Raw genomic sequence first — 23302 nt, 5'->3', positions numbered from 1 at the left:
ACACACCCCAAAGCTGAGTTAGCACTGTCAGAGATCACCCGAAAACATTCCCCAGGGGAAACAGAAAAACACCTTCCTTCCCCAGCTGCACCATGTGGCAAACACTGGGAAACTCTGTTGCTTTTTGTCCACCGCTGACTCTCCCTGCAATACCCTATATGCCAACAAATGTCTACAGATTGTAGTGGGAGAACCACATTCACTAATTGCATGTTAATTGGAAGAAAAGCCAGAGAGAACCGTGCTCTGCTTTGCTTTATCTGCTCTGATAACAGCTATCACACTGAGTCTATCGCAAACCCCATAGGCACTCGGAAAAATGCCTAACTCTGCTGACCTGCTGAGGCACTCAAGAGAAAGGAGAAGGGCATTTGATTGGAACTAACATCCCCTTGCCAGCCTCAGCTGGCAGCATTATCAACACCCTTTATGAAGAATTGTATCTGCACTGGGTTGATAGTGGTGAGCACACTTTCATTGGCACAGGAAACAAACTTGGTGACCTTCAGTGGAGAAGCAGGTATAAAACCCAAAGTTTCTTGTGTGGCTGTCTGGGCACCAGTCGAATTTCTTAGTTTCAAAGGAGGATTAATTTTTGGGAACTTTTGTGAGAAAATGGCGACTTTAAATGAAAAAAAGACCTGCAGCGAACGGATGGAAAATTTCCGTCGTTTTGTGTGGAATCCAGAAACAAAGCTCTTCATGGGAAGGTCCTTAATTAACTGGGGTAGGTTTTCACATGCAAGAATCTTCTCTTCCTTTGGGTGTATTTAAAAACTGTGTAGGGGGGGTGTCGTCCTAATGAATGGGACACAATCTTGATGCGTTGAAGCAATCAGTTCTCACATATGCTTTTGAACCCCTTTTTGGGTGGCCCTACAAGCTGGATCAAGTAGATCAAACCACAGATCCAGGCAGTTCCTCTAAATGTAAGATGACTTTAAAGTGATTTTAAACCAAATACTTTGAAAGGAGAAACATGAACGCATTAACAGCTATCTCATTAATAGCTAAGGGTGATGGTTACAGTACAGTTCTGACATTGCTAACTAAAAGGGGTTCACATGTGTGGAGAATTTTGCTTAATTGATGGGGTTTGTCCAATTCTTTGGAAATAAGTTCTGTTTTTCTGAAATTCCTTTCTGAATTATTGTCAGCTTTGATTCTGTTTCTGTCACTGAGTGTTAGTGCATATTTCAGCTGAGCCTCCCTTCCCATAGCCAAACTTGTGTCTACAATGATGATGTGTTTATGATCTACATCCTGGGAAGGGCAGTCTGAACCACTGTAACAAAGATCCCTGCTCTTCACACAAACTGTAAGAGTAGCTGCAGGTTTCCAGGTGACTTTTTTTTTCTGCCATGAAACCTGTGAGTGTAGCTTATTGGCCACTGCTAAAAACAGAATCTTACAGAAAATGCAACTGAAATGTGAGCCTTTCCAATGGATAGAGAGAAATGCGCTATGAGATACTGATAAATACAAGGACAGGTTTCTACCAACCATCCCAAAACAACCATGGGCTGTTTGTAGAGCATCAGCCCTGTGTAAGATTTTATGCATATACAGACAGAAACACAATGTTATTCTGCATGTCACACCAGAATAAAATAGCAAGATGACACATTTTGCTGATGGTGATTTCAGCTGTAATAGGCAGTGAAGTGATACAGGTCTAAAATCAACACACCTGAAACACTGTCATCTGAATAACAAAAGGAGCATAACACAGAAATGCCTTGGCTGTGTTGCTTAGTCTATGTGTAATTAGATAAATGGTCTTAATATGTGAAGTTACTTCAAGAAGCCACATAATTTTTTAAGTTTTAAATAATCTGAGACTACTTCAAAAATCCTTGTAAAACTGAACAATTATTTTTACAACAGTATTATTTCGAATGTAGAGAAAATGATCCAAAACAACTGTCCATTTAGAGGGAAAACCTCCCTGAGGTCAAGGGTGGAAAGGAGATGGTGCTGCTGTCAGGGTGCTCCCGGTTGCAGAGGGATCACTGTGCCTTGCTCGAGAAATGAGATTTTGTCCTCATTTTTTCTCACAGTCTGGATCAGCCTCTACTACCTGGCTTTCTACGTGGTGATGACAGGGCTGTTCGCACTCTCCATTTATTCTTTAATGAGGACAATTAATCCATACGAGCCGGATTACCAAGACCAGCTGAAGTCCCCAGGTATTACCAGGGGTCCTGCAATGGCTGTGTGGGACTGCACTGGGCTGAGAGGCATTGGCAGAGGCCAGGCATGAGGGGAGACCAGTGTGGAATAAATCAGGCCAATTCTGCCCAAATGATCCCCGCGAAGTTTAACCTCTGCCTAAAACCACTGTCAGGCTTTAAAAAATATTGGCACATTTATTTAAAGTATTAATTTATATATTAATATATTTTATATGCATGAATACATTATATAATCTAAAATTAGATATATATTTTTATATATATATTTTATCTATTTAAATATAGAGAGATAAATTAATTTCATCATGCTATTGAGACAATTAGTGCCTGCCTGTAGCAGTCACACCATGGGCTGCAGGGCACCTCCTCTCCCCATGGGCAAGGGTCAGTCCCTGGGGAAAGCCCAGGTTCTGCTCCAATCCCACAAGCACAAGGGAGGGTTTTGGGGTGCCCAGCGAGATGGGAGAGGAGTGGGGCAAGTAGCCTGGGGTGGGTATTTCTATGCATGCCAGCACCATGGAAAGTCCCTGGGACAGCAGAAATACCTTCCCAGCAGGATGTCCTGTGCCTGCAGTCAAATAAGTAAAAATAAGGCAAAGGCTTGTGGGATTAGGAATAAAGATTTGTGGGACATCAAAAGAGACAGGGGAGATCATCAGTGTACACTGCTAAAACAGCTTGATTTCATAATGGGAGTGAAAAAATTACTTTTTAGAAGCTGTAGCCCTAAAAATTACTCCGTCAGACGTTGTATTTTGAAGTTTCCTCTCCCAGTATTCAGTAGTTTTGGTGTCTGCTAGGAAAATAATTCCTGTAAAATATGAAATGTGGCTTTTTCAAAAGCTGTTCCTCTTGCTGCCATATAGTCTGTTTCTTTAACCTGATGTGACTGTTATTATTAACAAGCCCTGAGGAAATCCAGTGCATTTGCTGGAATGATTTTACAAGCTGTTCTTATAGCAGCACAGATATACACAAAAAGAAGAGTTTAGCAGCAGCAGAGGCTTTAGAGTTTTGGTAGAACAACTCACAGCTGAGGTACTTTCTGTACATGGTTAAATCCTCCAACAAGGCCTGAGGATCTACTACACTTATGATGAGTCCTGATGTAGCACCATCACTATTGTCAATTTAAATAAACAAATCTGTGCCTGACACTTCTCTTCTGCTTTTTATTCTCTTTTCTTCCCCCATGAAGGTGTAATAATACGACCCGATGTTTATGGAGATAGAGGACTACAAATTTATTATAACGTCTCCAACAACAAAACCTGGGAAGGTTTAGTGACAACTCTTCACACTTTTCTGACAGGTAAAAATGAAGCTTCCTGAATAATCCTGAAGAAATGTGCTGACCCATCTCCTGTATTAGGTCTGAGCACCTTAAGTCAGTGCCTCCATTTTACATTTGTCCTTCTCAAATCCTAGATTTTGAGCGGAAAGTGTATCTTCTGAAAGGGATGAGAACATGACCTCATGAATCTACAAATGTATAAATATGAAAACATGTCTATTAAAATCAGAGCCCTGCTTCAAAACTTTATTTCATCCTAAATAGCCTTAATAAAATAGGCCAATAGAAAGTTTGAAGGAAGGGGGAGGACAAAAGGTCTTCAAAACTAGTTTCATCTAAATCAATCTAATTAATTTCTCTGTGATTACAAACATCAAAGTGCCATAAAAAGTTTGTTAAGCCATTGCAAGGTGCCATCAGAGAGTACAGTCAAAGTAGGTTAGATGCTCCCTTTGCCTGTTCATGTCTCAGCACATTTATATTCCTTTTGAGCCTTAATATTGTAATTATGCATGTTTCTTATGCACATACTGAAAAAAATTATATTTGAAACTGACTTTATGTGGTGCTATCAACACAAATTGTCAGTCTTAACTCAATTTCATCTTTTTTTTTTTCTTCTTTTGCTTGGATATTCTAGAAAAATCCAAACCTGAATCAAACGCCCAAACAGTTTAAACTTCCCACATTCCATCTAACCCCACCTTCACTTGAAGTACAGTCTCCCATGACAGAACCTCTAGACTGATGTTGGGATGTATAATTTGCATATGAAAAACTTCAGAGGGGAATTTTTCTTTCTTCCTTCACACATCTAGCATATACGCCAGCGGCTCAGCATCTGAACATCAACTGTACCAATAACACATACTTCATCCAGGACACTTTTGATGGCCCGAATAAAACAAAACTATCCTGCAAATTTACCTCAGATATGCTTCAAAACTGCTCTGGCATCACAGACCCAACTTTCGGATTTCCAGAAGGAAAACCCTGTTTTATTATAAAAATGAACAGGGTAAGTACAACCTCAAGGTGCTGAGAAGGAAAGAATTCACTGAGAAGAGTTTGAGTCTCCACTGGAGAGCTGCTGAGTTCTGTTGCCATAGGTTCTGAACTCTCCTCTCTACTGAGAATCAAAAATCATGTGCTTTTTCCTGACAGGCTTCCAGAGCTACCAGAGAAATCCTGAGACTTGTTCACCACCTACTTAACCTAAGAAAGTAACACAGGCAGTGATCTCTGAACTGACTCTTTACAGCTTTGGCTTTCATTTACTTTTGTTAGTGTCTCCCATCTCACAAATTACTACACACAACAGTTTCCTCCTGCAATACCACAGTCCTGTGGCTTCAGCTGAGCATTAGGATGTGACAGTAACTGGTTTCAGAGATGTGATACCTTATTTCTCCAGGCTGCAAAGAAAATCTTTAGAAGAGCTTATAAAGGCAGAATGCAAACCTGGTGGATATTTTTTCCCAGGGAAAAGAACCAACATACATTTTTTAGAGTGGAAGAAGTGAATTTTCTATGCATATTTTAATTTTTTTCACGACATAAACAAAGGCATAAACATTTTATATTTCTTTTGAGGTAAATCTCTGAGCCTTCTAATTCAGTTTTGGTAGAAAGTGAAGAGCTCCAATTTCCTTCCACTCCCTGATAGACAAAATCACTTGATTTTTTGTCTGGCTTGCACCTCAGACATTTTCAAGAATCTGTACAAGCCCTGTGAGAGGAGAGCTGTGCCCCTGATTTTGGCAGGTGAAACATGGGCTTTTCCCCAAAGTGCCTCTTTCAGCAAGACTGGGTACCGGCCTCAGCAGGTCAAAGATGCACGGAGAGTGACCAGGGGGCTTTCATCTACTTTTGCCTTTGCTGCCAGGGGATGTGACCACTAGTTTTGTAGGATCAAACCAGTCCACGGGGTTTTTTTGCCAAAACAAAGGTTTTCTACAAAGGTTAAAATTAAAAGCACAGAGATTCAGCTTTTGCTTTATTGACACATAACTAGCTGTTTTAAAAGACCCCTGGCTGCCTGGACATCAGCAAGGGCAAGTGGTACCTGTGGGTAAATGAGCTGGACTTGGAGAATGTGCAGCATTACCTGTCCCAGCCAGGCTGGAGCCCATCCTCGGCAGCACCAAATCCTGCTTCCTAAACATCCAGCCACAACAGTTTTTCACCCAGGCACACAAAATGAGATGATCCATTTGACAGAGCCTTATGCAGAAACACATTAAGCATCACTTGAAGCTCAGTTCTCAGTTGTTTGCTCAGTTTTATCTCAAAAAAATTTGCAAGATGATGAAATGTGTGTTTTCTATTTCAGATTATTAAGTTTTTCCCTGGCAATGGCACTGCACCAAGGGTGAACTGCACATATGTGGTAAGGGTGTTAAGGTCAAGTCTCACAAATGTCAAGCATTGCAGCTCTGAGAGCAAGAAAAGTGCAGCTGTGACCAGAAATACTATCGCAAATAGTGGGAATATTCTCAATTCCGTGAAATTTCTTGCACCAGCAGACATGTTAAGAAAAAAAAGTTTTATTTAATCACCAAAAAAATTGTTCTTCTGTGCTGCAGAGAACATTTGCTGTTTGCTTTCAGCTCTGCCTCAGAGCAGCTCCCTCAGGCACTTCACACATTTCAGCAGGTCAATCTCACCGAACTTTTATTAAAGAACACTTGCCTGCTTTCCTTGGCAGTAGTAACAGCTGGAGATTCCTGCTTTTATTTGAAAAATAAAAATAAGACTGGCACTAAACAGACTGCTGAACATGAGCTTTAATACTCACTTAGCAGCAGCAAAATGCTTGCCCCGGGCTGGCTGACATTTCCTCACCAATGGAGCATCTTCCTTTCTTATTTTACCAACAGGATGAGGAGTCTCGCCCGCTGGAGGTGGACTACTACCCCGTGAATGGCACCTTCAACCTGCACTACTTCCCCTACTATGGTAAAAAAGCTCAGGTGGGTGCTTTATGTATTTAAATATCATATTCTTCTTTTTCTTTGTGTAAGGTGAAACATATGTAGCATCTCTGCAATCCTACAAGAACTCAAGAGAAGATTATTTTTAATACTTTGTTTTTAAATTGGTAGTGTAAAATTATTTTCTTCTTTTTTCCCCCCTCCTAGCCCAGCTACAGCAATCCTTTGGTAGCTGTGAAATTTCTCAACATTACAAGGAATGTAGAACTTAAAATAGTGTGCAAAATCATTGGAGCTGGAATTACCTTTGATAATGTTCATGATCCATACGAAGGAAAAGTGGAATTTAAATTGAAAATAGAAGACTGACCAGCAAGAGAGACACTTCTGGAATATGTGTTTAGAGTAAACTTAACTATTATCACATTCATCCATATTTATTTTCTCACTATGGTTCCCATATAAATTCCAGTGCAAAGAGACATTTTCTACTGCAAGGTGACTGTATGGCTAAAAATCAAGATATCACTCTCAGTGTGTGGAGATGAGGATTATCTCGATGTACATAGCTTAATATTCCATGGCTACAGTACGTTGCTGTCTTCATGCAAATCTTTGTACAAAACAAGTTGTCCCCAAAGTGTGCAGCTGTGCCTTCAAAGAAAATAAGTATAGAACGAAACAGTCTATTTTCAATCATTGTTCAAACAATAATAACTGATGTATGATACTAAATCTTGGATATTGAAAAATGACTAGATGGCTAGAAAAACAAATCAATACTTTGAAATACTAGCAAGTAATAAAATTCTCAATCTCTCATACAGGACGTATAAATTACAAAAGTATATTAGAACTATCTGTATCCCAATGTATTGGCTTTTTGTACTAGTCAGCTGAGTCAGACTATTTTTAGTTGAAATGACTGCAAAAGGAGCAAACTTTAAATCTGCCCTATAGCTTACAGATTTCATTGTACCACTTACCTCTATGTATGTAACCTAATAAAAATGACTGGTAAGACTCTAACATTCAGTTGCATCCAGGAAACAGGTCATTTAACTATTAAAGGTTGTAATTTCTTTGCTGGTTTTGTTTGGTGTTTTGTTGTTGGTTTTGTGTTTACTGTTTTTGTGCTGATTTTGTTTGTTTTCTCCAGTAGAATATTGCATTGATGAGATCTGGGTTACTTGCAGTAATCTGGAAGATGCTAAATTAACACTAAATCTTTAAGTGAATCTAAAATTTGAGAAGTCTATTATGTATTATACAAAGACACAAGATTGCTGTGTCTGCATACTATAGTTACGTTAGCTGAAGTCCAGGATGCTTCAGCCAGAGAATAAACACTGCACAGAAAAAAAAGATGAATATCCAAGAAATCATTTTGCACCTTCACTGCCTGGACATTTTACGAAGCAAGATGTAACAGATCACAGCCAGCCAGCTTGCAGACAGAATCTTGTTGGAGGGCAGTATTTCCTCTTCAATACCACAAAAGCTATTTGAGTCTTCTTTAGTAAAATTCTACATTTCAAAACCAGTAAGAAAATGCATCTTCATATAAGAACTCTTTTTCCTCCCCTGGCCTTTCCTGTTTCAGTTTTTACAGTGGGACTTTACTCTTCTTCTAAGAGACAATGAACATCAATTTTATATCCTTGTTGGAACACAAATCTTCCCCTGTGCATCATTCCAAAATAACATGGGAAACAATAAAATATTTTTGATAACAAAATAGTAACTCATGCTCAAGGTTAATGCCAAGTTGTCTATAAACAGATCATTTAAATATTACCAAGAAAACCAAGAACTCTTCCCTTGGTGTTCTAATGTATTTAGCATCTACAGTTCACATGTTTGAGCCAGGCAATGCCATAGCACAAGCTCCCATTCTATTCAGCCCTACAACCAGAGCAAAGGAAGATGCTGAACAAACTTCCCACAGACTGTATGCCTGCAATGACAGGGCTTCAGAAGAACAGCCTAAATCAGCTTCACAAAAAGACCTTTGATGGCATAAATATAGAAAGACTGAAGCGCCTCCGTGTTGACCAAAGGATGATGCAAAGAAAAATGGTATGCAGGTCCACCAGATCTGGCTCTCTACATACAAAGACTGTCATCCTGAACTTAGATGTTTCTTGAACTTTTAACCATCTGCGGTTATTCTCTTTCTTTACCAGAACTAGAATTAACAACAACAAAGAGCAAGATTTGTGGCTAGTGTAACTGAAGTAGAAAAGACCTAAGTGTATCAATCTGCATGTTGTTAGTATTAGGTTGTCCAAACCCCAAATGTAAGCACATTTAAATAGCAGAATGACCATAATGCAAATACTTTGTAATACTAAATACTGCATGGCACAGCACAACACTACATACAGGCATGTCATGTAATGAGTAATGAAACCATCAGAGCAGCAAAGACAGGCTTGCACAGCTGCACTTTGGAGACATCCAAGCGACAGAAGCTACAAGATAGACTAAAATAAGCCCAGGGGAAGGAAAATGGGCAGGGCATCCTGTCCAAGGCACAAGAGGCATGACTGGCAAAAGCAAAAAAACAAGCTAAAAAGCAGCTGAATCCAGGGGAAAGAGGGCAAGAAGCAGAAAACACCAGCAACAAGAGGGAGGAAATGAAGACACACTTTGTCTGGTCTAAGAGCTCTCCAGTCTGATCACCTTCACCCTGGAGACTGACGAATACCTTGGCCATCAGTGCCAGCTGTACAGCAGCAGCTGGAAGTTACTGTGGCATTCCCATCACAAATCTCCAATACCCTGATACACACACCTTCAAGAACATGCACATATGTATGTATAGATATACATACATGTATTCATATACATAGATAATACATAAATTCAGTGTCAACATTAGCAATAGACCAAACATTAGCAATTAGATCAAACAATATAAATGGGGAAAAGTCGGACTACATGGGAAACAGAAGCAGCAGATACAAGAATGAAATGCAAGTAAAACCAAGTTCCTGAGTTTAGTTAGATGTTGATCAACTAGGACATCAAATAGGAGTGGACAGTTAGTCAGTGTTTCTGGAGCAGCAAAGGGGCCAGCCAGGCATTATCAGGAGACAACAGGGTGCCTGTCAGTGCCAGACTCAGGCCTTCTTTCCTATCAGCTGTGCAACAGTGAGGTTAGCCAGGAGAACAGGCACAGGGAAGGCAGTAATATGCCATGAAACTAATATCGTTGATGCTGTGTTTTTTTATATCCAGTAAGTTTTAGTTTCCAGACTTACCCATTAAAGGTATTAAGTAAAACTCTTGAGGATCAGTGCAGAGAAAACAGAAACACAGCAGTTGCTTTGAGACGTACTTCCCTCTCCACACCTCCACCTATTCTTATGAATACTCATGGCACTGATAAAGCCAATAATTGAATTATAAAGTCCTAATATCTATTATTAAAAATGATTAATAAAAATTAACAGAGTGCAGAAAAACAATGAATAGAAACTCCTTGATCCTGAAAGGATTTTGTGCTGACTATGAGACTACAGCAAGCTCAAAGCTTTCCCCTCTACCTTTCAGAATTGCCCAGTACTACATATTAATAATTGAGTCTTTGCTTAATGGTCTCAAACGATGTCACTGCTATTGCACTTGGGAATTCCTCTCATCATTTCATAGAGCTGTTTTTAATCTCTTACCTGTAATAAAAGTCAGGCAGATATTGATTCACTTTGAAAACTGGCACTCTAGCATTTAGTCTGTCCCAACTTACTATTTTAAGGTTCATTAAAAATCAGCATCAGAAGTATTGAGATCCCTGTTGCATTGTACAGATTACCATGTTTGCCTGGTTTAAGAGAGTTAAGCTTTAAGTATGTGCTTCATGTTGTGTTTTAGTTAATTCTCCCAAGTTTATATTAAAAAAGAACATGAACCTTACTTTTCTGCACCTTTGCTCTATTTTTAACGTGCTACAAATGCAGATGCTCTGACCAGTTCTCCGGACAGGTTAGGGCTGATGAAACTGCACTATTCACAGTGACATACCATGATGCACACAGAATGACACGATAAAAGATCAAACCTTTGAGCCTAGGTTTGGATTTTGAATTGTTCAAAACATCCAAAAATTTAACAAAAAGGTCATATCAGAACAAAGAAAAGCACTTGTAATGATATGACATTGCCGATTTTTGATTAACATCAGTCTCTCTTCTTTGTTCTCTTCCACATCAGAACATTGTGTCTTTATCACAGCAAAACTATGCATCAATAATCATCATGATTTTTCTGATTAATGTTTCCCTGGTTAGTGCTGACGTACTGTGAACGTCTCCCTGAGGACAGAAGCTACACAACTGAGCAAGGCAGACACAGCTATGTGACAATCATCATCATACCAGACAAGAATTACAAGGGCAACCAAATGTTGGAATAGGAAACACCCACACATGCTGGTTGTTGCCCTTCTTCATTGTGCTCTCAGCATCAGATCTATTTCCTTCTGCTTCTTAGATATCTCATCTTAAAGGAAGACAATCTTCACTTCTACCTGCTCTTTGAACTACCTTCTACATCACAGGAGTTTGGTACCTTTTGACAGCTTCTGAAGATGAGCTGAGTTTCCAAACATTTTCTGCAGAGCCTGGCAAGCCAAATGACCCACTTGTTAGTCTATTCCCAACACTGGTATTTTCTAATATATTTTTGTTTTCTTTCCCTCTCTTTTATGATATCAGTATGGCAATTGAGGCTGGAAGGCACCCCAGGTTGTCTCCAGTCCAATCCCTGCTCAAAGTATGCTCAGCTGTGAGGTCAGACTCTACATTGTTCAGGGCTTTTATCATGTCTGGTCTTGACAACCCTAAACATTGAGTCAGCACAACCTCTCTGAGCAAGCTGTTACACAGCTTGATCGCCCCAAATTATTCCTTATATCCAGTTGGACACTCTCTTTTCAGCTTGTGTGTGTTGTCTCTCATCCTGCCACCAGGCACCAGTGTGGACTGACTCCATCTTTGCAATAATCTTCTTGCAGTACTGGAAGGCTGCCATTAAGTCCCTTGGGGCTGCCTCCTCTTCAGGCTGAACAAGTCCCTCTTTCTCCCTCAGCCTCTCCTCAAAGAGCAAGTACTCTAGCCCACTGAGGATCTTGGTAACCCTCCAGAATTCATGAAAGCTCAAGGAGAAGCCAAAGAAAACCCTTGGAAAAATCTTAAAGCCCAAATTTAGAAAACTGACACAAAAAGCTGCTGTTCTCTATGTGCTGGCTTGTCTTTTCCTAATAAAGGAATGACAATCAAGGCTTTAACAATAAAACATGTGTAATAATAGCCCCATCTTTCTGGAAGCAGACAGGTATCGTAAGTGGAGAAAAGTTGTTAACTCAGTGGAGTAGTAAAGAAAAAGAACCTACTACTCCTCTCGTAAGTAGTCAAGAGAAAGGAAACCCTTACAATAAACAATTAATTATCTGGGAAAAAACTGTGTATGCTGTCCTTTCTACCAATGACCATTAACAGGAGTATTACCTCATGATTTTTTTTTATTTCACTTTTGCCCTTCCTATATTAAAGCAGCATCCAATTTTCAGATTTCTCATTAATGAGGATTTTGCAACCTTTGTATTCACTGATAAAAGAAATGAATGCATCTTGTGACAGTTACCTACTTGCAAGAACCATTTAATAAATGCTCATCTTCAAGAGTCAGCATCCTATCAGCCACTTTTTTATTTCTCTTCAACTGTTGCCACCTCTCGTTGAAGATTAAAAAAAAAGTTTCCAAGTCATAATTGTGTCTCTTTAGTTAAGAAAAACAAATTCCTAGGGAAAAGCAAAACAGCTTATTTGTGAAACAGTTCAAGAAATCCTTCTTAACTTGTTCCTAGACAAGTCTTTGAAAGCTCAGTAGCACTTAAAAAAGAGTAAAATATGTACACTGCTCCCAGGATTTATCTGCAGGACCATTTCAGAGGCATAAATACACACTTTGTAACTTTTTCTCTTCTTTAGATCACAAAAAAGTGCTGGAAAATTAAAGCAATTAAAAGTACTTCTCTTCCTGTCATGTTTTACCCCAAACCGAGCCCTTATTACCATTCTCATTACCTTACCATAATTTAATCTTTCTTAAACTGAATTCTAGTTTCTACTTCCTTCAGTATATTTTACTTCTGCAGATTTCCTTAACAATTCCCTGTCCAGTTTCCTCTTGCATAGTTTCTCCTTTTGATCTTCATTTTCCATCTGAACCCGCAGAACCATCCTTTTCAGAGATTAGAACCATGCAGTTAATCTTCCACTTTCCACCAGTTCTTTTCTTGCCACATCTGACATTATTAAATCTGTTCCATACCCTTCTCTGCCTTTTTCTTTTATCAAGTTTTTACTACCAGTTGTTTTTGCAGTCTGTGACTAGTCTCTTGTTTTCTCACTCCTTCCAACTTACACCTTCTCTGTTTAGAAGGTGAAGACCCTCTGTGAAGACCCTAAACTACAATCTGTTCCTTTTTTACAGGCTCCCTCCTCCTCCTATTTCAAGTCTCCTTTCCTCATTTCAACCTTCTCTTCCACCATTAGTCTCAATTTTGTCTTTTTTCTCTCCTCACTCACCTGAACACTATGATGAGGTAACTGCCTGAAATCAAGCAACTAATAAAAAAATCTATAGAATTTCTCTTGTTATTGATTGTTGCCTTTACTAGAAAGCTCTCTTGAAACCAAGGTTATAAAGAATCATAGAATCATGTAGAAAAATAACTGCCAGATTATCATGTGAAACAAGAAATAAAAAAATGCCCCAAAACCATTCCAATGCTTAAACTTCCAAATTCCATTTCACAGATTCATCAGCAACCAAAAGCAAGAAAAGTAGTATCTTGAAAATGTATGTTTTTTCACATTCTCACTCCCACCTTGACCTCATCTCATCTGAAGTCTATTGCACCAAGAAGAGCCAAAAGGAAACTTGTTGGGTGCTTTCAGCCCTCCTTACCTGACATCCCTCTCTTCACCCTCTGCAGGTAAATCTTGGATGATATACTGGAGATTTAGAAGGCAATGACAAACTGGAATAATTGCCTCGGACTGTCAGAAGTTCCTCTGCAGATAAAACTGCCATTCAACATCAAAGATAATTTGAATCAGCTGACTCCACCCCAAGAACAACCTTTGTCCAGCATTACCACTGCAGAGAATGACATCCTCAGTGAGAAGCCAAGCATACAATTAGCCCCCTCCCCCAAAAACTGTTTTCCCAGGCCCACTAAAGTGATTTGCTTGGTTCACTCAAGTTTACAAGGTCTCATACAATTAGAAAACCTTCAGTGTGCTTCAACTGCTCTGTGGCAAGCACCTGTATCTCTGCCTTTCCACAGGTCTGTCAATTCATAATCCCTTAGAGAAAAAACACATGCTTAAGTCCATCCAGGAGCCCTGACCACAGACAGCACAGTTATTAGACTTTGCAGTGACTCCCTGGAATTTGTGGAAGCATCAAATCCTGACTCAGACAGCAGCCTGCAATGTCTGCGCCAGTTCAATATGTTCTCCCAGGTGAGAGGAGAGGATGAGATCTAACAAAAAGGTTTAAGGAGGAAGCATACAGAAATCTGTTTTGAGGACATGGGAATATATGACAGAAAGCTAGGGCTGAGAAATATGGGGTGAAAAGCTGGGACAGTAAGCACAGGATTTTAAACAGAGAAGCTGGATTGGAGCACTAAGATTGGCTTGGCATGCTGAGGAGCAACATGACTGAAAGAAGGCAGCATGAAAGAAGAGTATACCCTGGAAGTTGCTGCTCTTTGCATCATAAGTTATCAAGAGCTCTAAGAGCAAATTACTAAATCAAAGCAAAAAATGTGGGCCCTCTGTAGCATAAAGTATCCCAAGACAGCTAATTCTACGTCTTGTGACGAGAAGAAGTGAGGTGTTCTAAAGTAACCCTAGAATTAGAAAAACCACAGAGCTTGTTAAAAATGCCCATGCGCGTTTTATTAATAAAAACTAACAGTGCCAAGGTTAAACAAGTCAAACAATTATAGTCTCTTTATATTCCATAAAATATTACAGAAAAGTTTATTTGTGTTTCAATAAAAAGACTACTGTCTTAGAATAGGCAGCTGACAGTATTTGTGCAGTTAATTGTTTGTGAATAAATTTAAAAAGACTACCACCTGCCCTGAAATTCCTTTTATAAAAATGAACTATTAAAAATGATTGACAAATTTTGAGTTAAAAAACTTAAAACATTCTCTATATTTAATTTCAACTTTATAATAGATTACAGGAAGATGCTTATGAAACAAATACAAACATTTGTTTCAGTACATGTCTTTATATGATAGACTTATAAGTATGTAAACAACTATATAATAAAAAGTTTCCAAAGACTGCCTGTAAGAAATCAGGCAAATTTTACCATAAGCAATAAATCATTCCAAACCTTCAAGACATTTTATATAGCTGCACCAACTGGCAGTAAACATTTGCCAAAAACTTTGTAAGTCATATGTCCCAACATACAGTGAAAAGTATATAAACTTGATGGAATCATAATGTTAGATATAATTTAAGGGAAAATAAGTTCACAACAACATTCCTGGAATTTAACATGTAAAAAAGTAGGACGTATCTTTCTTGTCTGGTTCTTTGGACACTGCATGATTAACAAAAAACACTACTACATTAGCTCACTATCCCTCAAAAAGTGGCATAATCAAAATACACTCCAAATAAATTGCCATTCAGTGTATTCATTTTCCACAGAAGGATAGTATTTTATTTCTCAATGATGTGTCTACATTTTCTTTACCAAACTTCGCAAGAACATTTGGGGCAAAATTTATTTTCCTTCAAGTAAAAAAGAAAACCCAAACAAAAAACAACCAACAAACCAAAAACCCCTAAAACAAGAGTAAAGAACGTCTCTGCATTAACACACTGGTATCAAAAACACACATCCACACCACATTTAAAAATATCCTACATAAAACAATCCTTTGCTTATCAGAGGTGCAATTTCTAAACTCAGAACTGCTTACCAATATTCTCCTTGGGGGATGGGGCAAAGTAATTTGAGACACTTCTCCCTAGAACAATTTATTCCTGAAGCCTGCTGAATTTTAACAAAAAATAGTCTACAAGCAAAGGGCATCAGTCGTCATCATCATTTTCATTAAAATCATCGTCGTCGTCATCGTCATCCCCAACATAAGAAACTGGTGTTTCAACTCTGGAGCCACTGTACTGAGATCCATTGGAACTTGTAGCCAACATCCCATCGCCACCATTGGAAAAGTCACTGAAAAAAAATAAGCCAGATGGCATTGCTTAGTGATTTCTTCCAGTTTACTGTGCTCTTAAATATAATCACATCTAGTCCATTCCTTTAATGAATCTGCCACTGCCACTTTATAAACTGTCTTTAATATACGTGCAAGTTGTCTCAGAAAAGCAGAAACAGTCTGAAGTAATTTTGAAATGGTTCTTATTAAGTTTCTTCCTTTAGATTTAATGTAAATATTAAACCCTTTCATAGGCATCTTAGAAATATGGTTTTTGGATTTATTCTAAAGTACATTTAATGTTAAGTCTACAGGGCTATCTAAGCCCTTTAGTATTTTTACATAGCACTGGTTATTTGCATCACAAGTGAACCACGTCTTTCAGAACCACTAATCTTGACTGAAAGACCTGGACAATTGAGGAATTATTAGCTTCTCTTTAGATCCCTGATATTACATGGCAAACTGTCACGTGCTGTATTTTTAATTTTAAATTGTTTTCTTCTCATTATGCTTTTCTTTTTTAGTTTAAAATCAAAGAAAATACAAACAAGTTCTTTGGCATCTCATACTTTTCCCTCTGTGAGAGTATTTCCACACTGAAACTCCATCTCCTGGATCTTTTTTCACCAAGACACACACACTTGTTACAGACATGGTCTGAAATGCCTTTTCCTACATGAATTAAATATATCCACAAGTATTTTATTTCAATAGAGCCCAAAAATTCCTGTCTATATGACTACTTGCTCTTTTGCCAATCTATTTCACTGTTTACTTTCTCAAGAGTTTTTGGTAAAATATTAAACTTGGACACAAATTCTTGACAAAATACTGTTCTAAAAATCACAGAAATCATATTTCCCTTGGAAGACATTCATCATTAAAAACTGCTTTCAAAAATATGTTTGCTGGTAATTGTTTAATCCAGCCAATCCACGTTCCTCACCATTATTAGTTCTGCACATCCCTGAACTCAATTCAAGCATTTGTTAACAATGTTCAACATTTCCATGATCACAGAATAAATTAGATAGGAAAGACCTCAAAGATAAGAGTCCAACCATTGAATATTTGACACATTTTACAGCTTCACAAAGCTCACGGGACATCTTTTTGATGAATGTAACAGCAAGAACCAATGAGTAATAATCTTAAATTATAGTTATGGTTTATCACTCTACCAGCTTTCTGATGCTGTTTAAAACCCAAAGACCAAAACCTTCTTTTAAGTTAGACACTAATGATCAAGGGATAATCTTGCCAATATTGTATCTTCAGGGAAGTATCTGTTTTCTTGTCACAAACTCAAAACAAGAAAAAAAATCCCAAACAAACAAACAAAATCCACATTCAACATTAACACCAGTCTAACATTTTACCAATATACAGGAAATTATTAAGAACCACTGTAAAAGCAACCTCTGAGAATACACTTAAAACACATATCCACACCACATTTAATAAAAATAGAACTTGCTTCATGAAGCATTTAATCTCTAATTAAGTTTCTTTGATGACAACAGATTTTAAAAACTGATTGATGATTTCATCTCACCTGGCTGAAAATCTTGTGCCATTTGATGCAGAACCTGATGATGTGACATATACACTGCTGATTGATCCCTGAGCCATTTCTGTAAAACCAACAGTACACATTTCAACAATACTTCAAAACACACTCATCTAATTCAGTGAAAATGCTTTTAAAGCCCAAAAAAGAATTCCTGCAACCCAAACAACAAAACACATTGATATACCACACCCAAAATAGAGTTATTTTAAACAAGGCTAGTGCAACAGCAAAATTTCAAAGTACATTAAAAAACCACCAACACATATTTTGAAGTGAGGAAGTCAGATATCTTCAGTAGTTTTATATAATGAAACAATTAAAAAATTAAGCCATGACCATAAGTTTGTACTTACTCCCTTTTGCCTTTGCAGGTGAGTCAATCATAAATATTGCCTGCTTAGAAGAACTACACACTGCAAAAAGGTATAAAGCAAAATACGTTCTGCAAAGAGCAACAGCCCATTCTCTCTGTCACTGTGTTATTTGTTCCCTAAGGTACACTAAAAGCACATAGAGAACTTCACAGACATTTTCACCACAAACCAGTGGAAATTAAATGATCTAAGGTGTTTTCATGTTTTTTTCTTACATCCTGTATTTAAGGAGGAAAGCAACTCCTCTTGGAGTAACTAACCTGTCACATATGGTTCCAGAGCTTTAGGAACCAAACTCCTGGCAATTTTTAGGTCCTCTGCTGAACAGCTTCCAGATTCTAGTCCACAAGCCATTCCCATTCGTTTTAGTACCTCTATATCATCATGAATTTCGAAAGTATTGTCAAAATTAAATAGATATTCAAACCTGGAAAGGAAAAATTGTCTCAATTAGCTTTAATGATTTCAACTACCTTTCCAGTTTCAGGAATTGCACCATTACAGAAGCTTAACACTCACTGTTAGTGACACATCACATTAAGCAATCAAAAATTTCAAGATTTACTTATTTGATTGTGACTGCTTCCATTCAGCTTTTATTTAGCAAATAAAAAACAGCTTTCTGAACCAGAAGTGGAAAACAGCAGTCCTGAAAGCAAAACCCGTTTTTAATTCTCCTGGCTGCATTTTATTGTGTTAAAGCCAAAGGAAAACACCACTTGGTTAAGCATGACACAAAACATAAAGGGCACTGCCTTATTTGGCTTCTAATATCTCTAGACAGTAAGTCTTAAATAAATATGAACCAACTGTTCTATTTATTAGAGGTATTCAAAATAGCTGTCTGAAATGTATGTTCTCAATCTACAAAAAGCACCAGTAAATTAATTTGTATTTCATTTTTACTAAATCTAAATGAACATTATATGAACACATAGCTGTACCAAAAGCCAGATGGAAAACATCATTAACTTACTTGTCATTTGAAATACTGCAGTCAATCACTGTCTTCTTGCTGGTGTTCACAATGATGAATGGCAAATGGATGACAGAATTGGATGGTGGTGGTCGATTTGCCTGTTGTTCTGCTTGACGGTTTCGCTGAACGAGGTTCTTAAAGGCAATTTGCTAGAAAAAGCAATAGTGATATGAAAGTATGAACTAAACTTCTAAGATCATGTTAACAAAAATTTTCTCAGAATTCCAGCAATGTTTTCTGCAAGTTCAGAAAAGGACAGAGAGCGTTTACCATAATCCTGCATGTTAAGATGAAAGAAGAGACAGAAATCATAGTATTGAAAAACACAACATAGTAAAACTTAACTGAGAAAACAAAAATGAACATTTTAATAACGACATCATGACAGTTCCTTGGACAGATCTCTGACAGAATGAATAGACAACAACAAAATAAATTTTCTCAAACATCTTCCTTCCTCTCCCTTGATCTTCCTTATTAGCCACTGCACTCCAAAAGAACACCTGAATGATTAAATACTTTACTTTTGCTGAAATATGTGCTAAAAAAGTTAATTTGAATGTCTGATATTAGGTTTCTGAATTACACAGCTAAGATTAGTGACTTTAATATCTTACTAAGACTCCTTTTCACAACGGAATGTTCCTATTTTAAAAATCAGCAATTTGAAGAATTAAAAACTCAAGGTAACTCAAGTTCTAAATCTTACAGTAAGACATCAAACAAAGAAAAAGTACTTTTCTGGTCATGAAATCAAATTAAATGAACAGGAACTAAAACCAAGATCCAAAGCCAACAGAGAGTCTTTCTACATCCCAGAGATTTCCACTCCTGCTGTGTAGGTAATGCAGCTACTAAGGGATACATTTCAGTGAACCAGCAGCACCATGACTTAGGGGATAGACTATTGCTTCCCTTAGTGTACTAGGGGAAATCTGGGAAGGAGTTCAGCAACTGTTACACAGCAGTTAAGCCACTTACAGAGCAGCAAAAGTCATGATGCATAGCACTATGACAGATGACCTGTACAGCTGCATAATTTTATCTATGGACTCTTGACACAAAAGAACATTCTAAATACAAGAACTGAACTGGAAAATTCAAAGTGTACAGGATGAAGTACAGCTCCCATCAGCGTAAATCCTGTTTAAACATACTTGAAATTCCCAAAGAATTCATTTTAACTCATGGAAGGTTGCTTGCTTCCCCAAAAGCAATAGCCAACAGCATAGTCTCAGCTAAACTACATTAAAACTTCATACACCTTAGCCTGAAATTTACCTCTAGTCTTCCTAGAAGTTTCCCATCCCTCATATCCCTTGGGATAAAACAACAGGAATACAAATATAAGTTACCTTGCCCTATAGACAAGAGTACCTTGACTGTACCTGTAGAATGAGTTCTTGCAGTTGAGACTGTTTTTGCTTTATTCTTTCAATTCTTCTCTGTTTCTCCACCTTAAGACAGAAAAAAAATGGATTGATTAGTTTGTTCATTTTAAGTAGCACTTTATACTACCATTTTCTCCCTTTAAAATAATTTCAATACCAGAGAACTGGAGGTAGGAGATATGGTATCAATCATTAAGGTTCTGCAGATAATTTACAGAATAAACTATCAAGACTCACATCAGTACTACTGATGAAAACTGTAACAAAAAGCAGAATTAGAACACTGGGGAATAAAGTGCAACAGACCAAGAAGAAGCTAAAACATACTGGCAAATAGAAGCTATGCCTCAAATAATTATTGGGATTCTCTTAAGAAGGCAAAGATAGACTAGAAGGAACCACCTGATGTAGAGTCTACTAATGTTGGAGATATTGGAGGAGATCCACCAAAGACACTTAAAGAAATGAAGCTGCTATGGAGCCCAAGATTAAGACCTCACAGTATTTAATACATACTAGATAGTAACAAAAATATAACGGACAGAAAGCTAGGAAACACATAACTTTCTCTCTGAAAGAAGCTCACCAGCACATTCCCCAAAGGATTTAATTTACAGACTGTTATCCCAACTACAGACAATCAGATTAAGAAGATAAACAGCACCGTGACAGAATCTGCTGACAATGCTGGGTTACCTGGCATAGTGAAAAGACAGCTTGTCATAAAACATAGTTGATGTGGTTTGTACCTCTGATTGATTACATCATCTACATTATTTCTGGTAAATGTAATGTGGTATATGTGAGAAAACAATCTCATTCATGCATACTTCAGAAATGACATTCACTAGAGATCTTAAATTACAGTATCTGCAAAATCCATCAGCTTGGTATGCCATGGCAGCCAAAAATTTGAATTATTAGGCAAGAAACAGAGAACAAAACAGAAATTATCACTACATTAGTCTACAAAACAGAATGTTCACATCTTGAATTCTGTAGTCTGATGCTCGGATTTTAAGGAGAGCATACAAAAGAGCAATCAGGATCATCAGTGGTACAAGCTGATTCCATAGAAGCTAATGATGAATAAATTACATCTCTACAGAAAGGAGAATGAAATTACAGTGGAGAACATGAGAGATCACTGTGAGATCATGAATAGGATGGAGAATGTAAATAAGGAATGACCAGGTGAACATCACTTCCAATAAACAAAAAATATTCAGAAGATATCAACTAAATACAGTGTGTTCAAAACCAAACAAAAGATATTTCAAAAGAAGCTTCTAATGCAACTGAAACTCAACTGCCATAAATGACCCAATACTAAAAGAACATGTGCCACTGATCACAATCCTCTGAGACCTGCCATTTATCCAGTTCTCAATACACCTCACTATCTACTTCCAGCCCGCATTCCCTAAGCTTGCCTATGAGGATATAATGGGAGACCGTGTCAAAAGCCTTGCTGAAGTGCAGGTACACAACACCCACTGCTCTCCCCTCATGTATCCAGTCAGCTGTTGCATCACAGAAGGCATTCAGACTGGTTAAACACAATTACCCTTTGGTGAAACCACCCTGACTACTCCTGATCACTTTCTTGTCTTCCTCGTGTTCACAGAGGTGGCCTCCCAGGATGAACCATTCCATCAGCTTCCCAGGGACTCTAAGGCTGACTGGACTGTAGTTCCCTGGGTCCTTCTCTTCCTCTTTCCTAGGTAACTGCTACTGTCAGGCAAGATACTGGATAGACAGAATGCTGGACCTGAACATCAACTTATTTTCTTGTATCATTGGAATGTGCAACTAACAAGAAAATGACTTGTTAAAAATTCACAGGAATGCAGTTTTCTGTTTGGGTTTCATGAAAAAAACCCAAGCCCCCCCAAATGTACACAGTTGGAAAAAAAAGGCAAGATAGTATAGATAGTATACATTAAAAAATAAAGGGTATGATCAAGTCTTACAACTCAACATTACAAAATAAGCCCCATAACTGCCTCCCTCCAAAAGCCTTAAAACTCATCTGAGATATTTTCCTATTGCATACAAATACACTACACTGCCTTATAGATTGCTTAAAGATACAGACCATATTAATTACCCCACACCCTCTCTCTCTGCACTATCAGGACATATTTTACCCAGTCTAATATTCTAATTTACCCATAGAGGACAATTTAAAAAACACTTAAAATAATAAATACTTGATGAGGAACCCCTCAAATTCCTATTTTCCTTATAAACTATTTGGCTTGATTTTCAATAGCTAAGGGTGAAGCTAAACAATATCAGATGCAACAGCAAAATAAACTTTTTAGGCATGATAATTTCACAAATTAAACATTAACCTACGCAAACTCAATAAAAAAGAACCTTACTGCAAAATTTTTCAGGTAGTGTCTCTAATAATTTACATGTCAATAGAGCCTGAAGAAATAGGAGCTAGAATGTTCATAATGAAGCAAAAACAGGGAAGGAAGGAACCCTGCAACTTCCTCAAGCACAACACATCTTAGGTTGTTTTCAAAACTGTAATACACTTGTGGCTCAATTATTCAGTGGTTAACAAAACTCCTTCCTGCTCTTCTGATAATCAAATAACAACTTTTTACTTTCTTTTAATCAAAAGTTGTCACTGTTCCCGTCATAAATGCATGAACTTTCACTGTGCATTATTACATTCTAAGCTGCTTTTCTTACTTCAGGACTAGTATTAACCTCCTCTTCTTTAGGACATTATCAACCATGACATCAAATCCAGCTGAATGAGTCACACTTCTTTTTCTTTTGCTCCAACATGGCTGGCAATGCCGTACTTTGTGAGACATATCCAAGAAAATCTACTTTTAAAATCCTCCCAGCTTGCTGGTTCCCTACTCAGCCCACAGCACTGCCACTGCCGAACCACTTCCCCTTCCATACTCACCCTACTAATTATGTCCCAATTACCACTCTCTTCTAATTTTCACTTGGGATGACATTTAAATAAATCTCAGATTCATGATTAGATACCCTGCATTTACTTCATCTAGCAATTACAACACTAAATGAAAAATCAATTATCAGTATCAAACAACCATTAAAACTAGCCCTTTGTAGGTAAGACACCAAAACATTTTTCTTCCACTTTCCCCCTCACTTTGTCTGCTTCTAAACTGATTTTTAGTCCCACTGAAGGAAATTTAGACTAGTAAGAATAAATACAAAGTCTCATTCTGTTCTGATAAAGTGAACTTACTTCAGTAAACCTCAGTAACTTTATTATCCAGCACATCTCAGGATA

At 37.8% G+C, this 23302-nt stretch overlaps 2 protein-coding genes across 6 annotated transcripts in view; one reads left to right on the top strand and one right to left on the bottom strand.

The window, feature by feature from the left end:
- Positions 1 to 615: 615 nt before the first annotated feature.
- Positions 616 to 6791, top strand: ATP4B (ATPase H+/K+ transporting subunit beta). The gene is made up of 7 exons (XM_071569753.1): positions 616 to 727; positions 2061 to 2189; positions 3394 to 3507; positions 4308 to 4507; positions 5822 to 5878; positions 6369 to 6461; positions 6630 to 6791. Exons 1-7 carry the CDS (start codon positions 616 to 618, stop codon positions 6789 to 6791), a joined length of 867 nt encoding a protein of 288 aa, XP_071425854.1.
- An 8365-nt stretch (positions 6792 to 15156) lies between these two features.
- Positions 15157 to 23302, bottom strand: part of TFDP1 (transcription factor Dp-1) — a 42820-nt gene continuing 34674 nt past the window's right edge. For all 5 annotated transcript variants that reach the window (XM_071572796.1, XM_071572884.1, XM_071572963.1 and 2 more), the window contains exons 8-12: positions 20008 to 20076; positions 18617 to 18768; positions 17901 to 18067; positions 17249 to 17327; positions 15157 to 15707 (exon numbers count right to left, since the gene is read on the bottom strand). In XM_071572796.1, the coding sequence (XP_071428897.1) occupies positions 15560 to 15707; positions 17249 to 17327; positions 17901 to 18067; positions 18617 to 18768; positions 20008 to 20076 (615 nt within the window). In that variant the 3' untranslated portion in view covers positions 15157 to 15559. The remainder of the gene's footprint in view (positions 15708 to 17248; positions 17328 to 17900; positions 18068 to 18616; positions 18769 to 20007; positions 20077 to 23302) is intronic.

Source organism: Pithys albifrons, chromosome 1 (genome assembly GCF_047495875.1).
Source record: "Pithys albifrons albifrons isolate INPA30051 chromosome 1, PitAlb_v1, whole genome shotgun sequence".
In the NCBI taxonomy this organism is placed as follows: domain Eukaryota; kingdom Metazoa; phylum Chordata; class Aves; order Passeriformes; family Thamnophilidae; genus Pithys; species Pithys albifrons.
The sequence above is the reverse complement of the archived record's forward strand: the minus strand, read 5'-3'. Positions and strand labels throughout refer to the sequence as shown.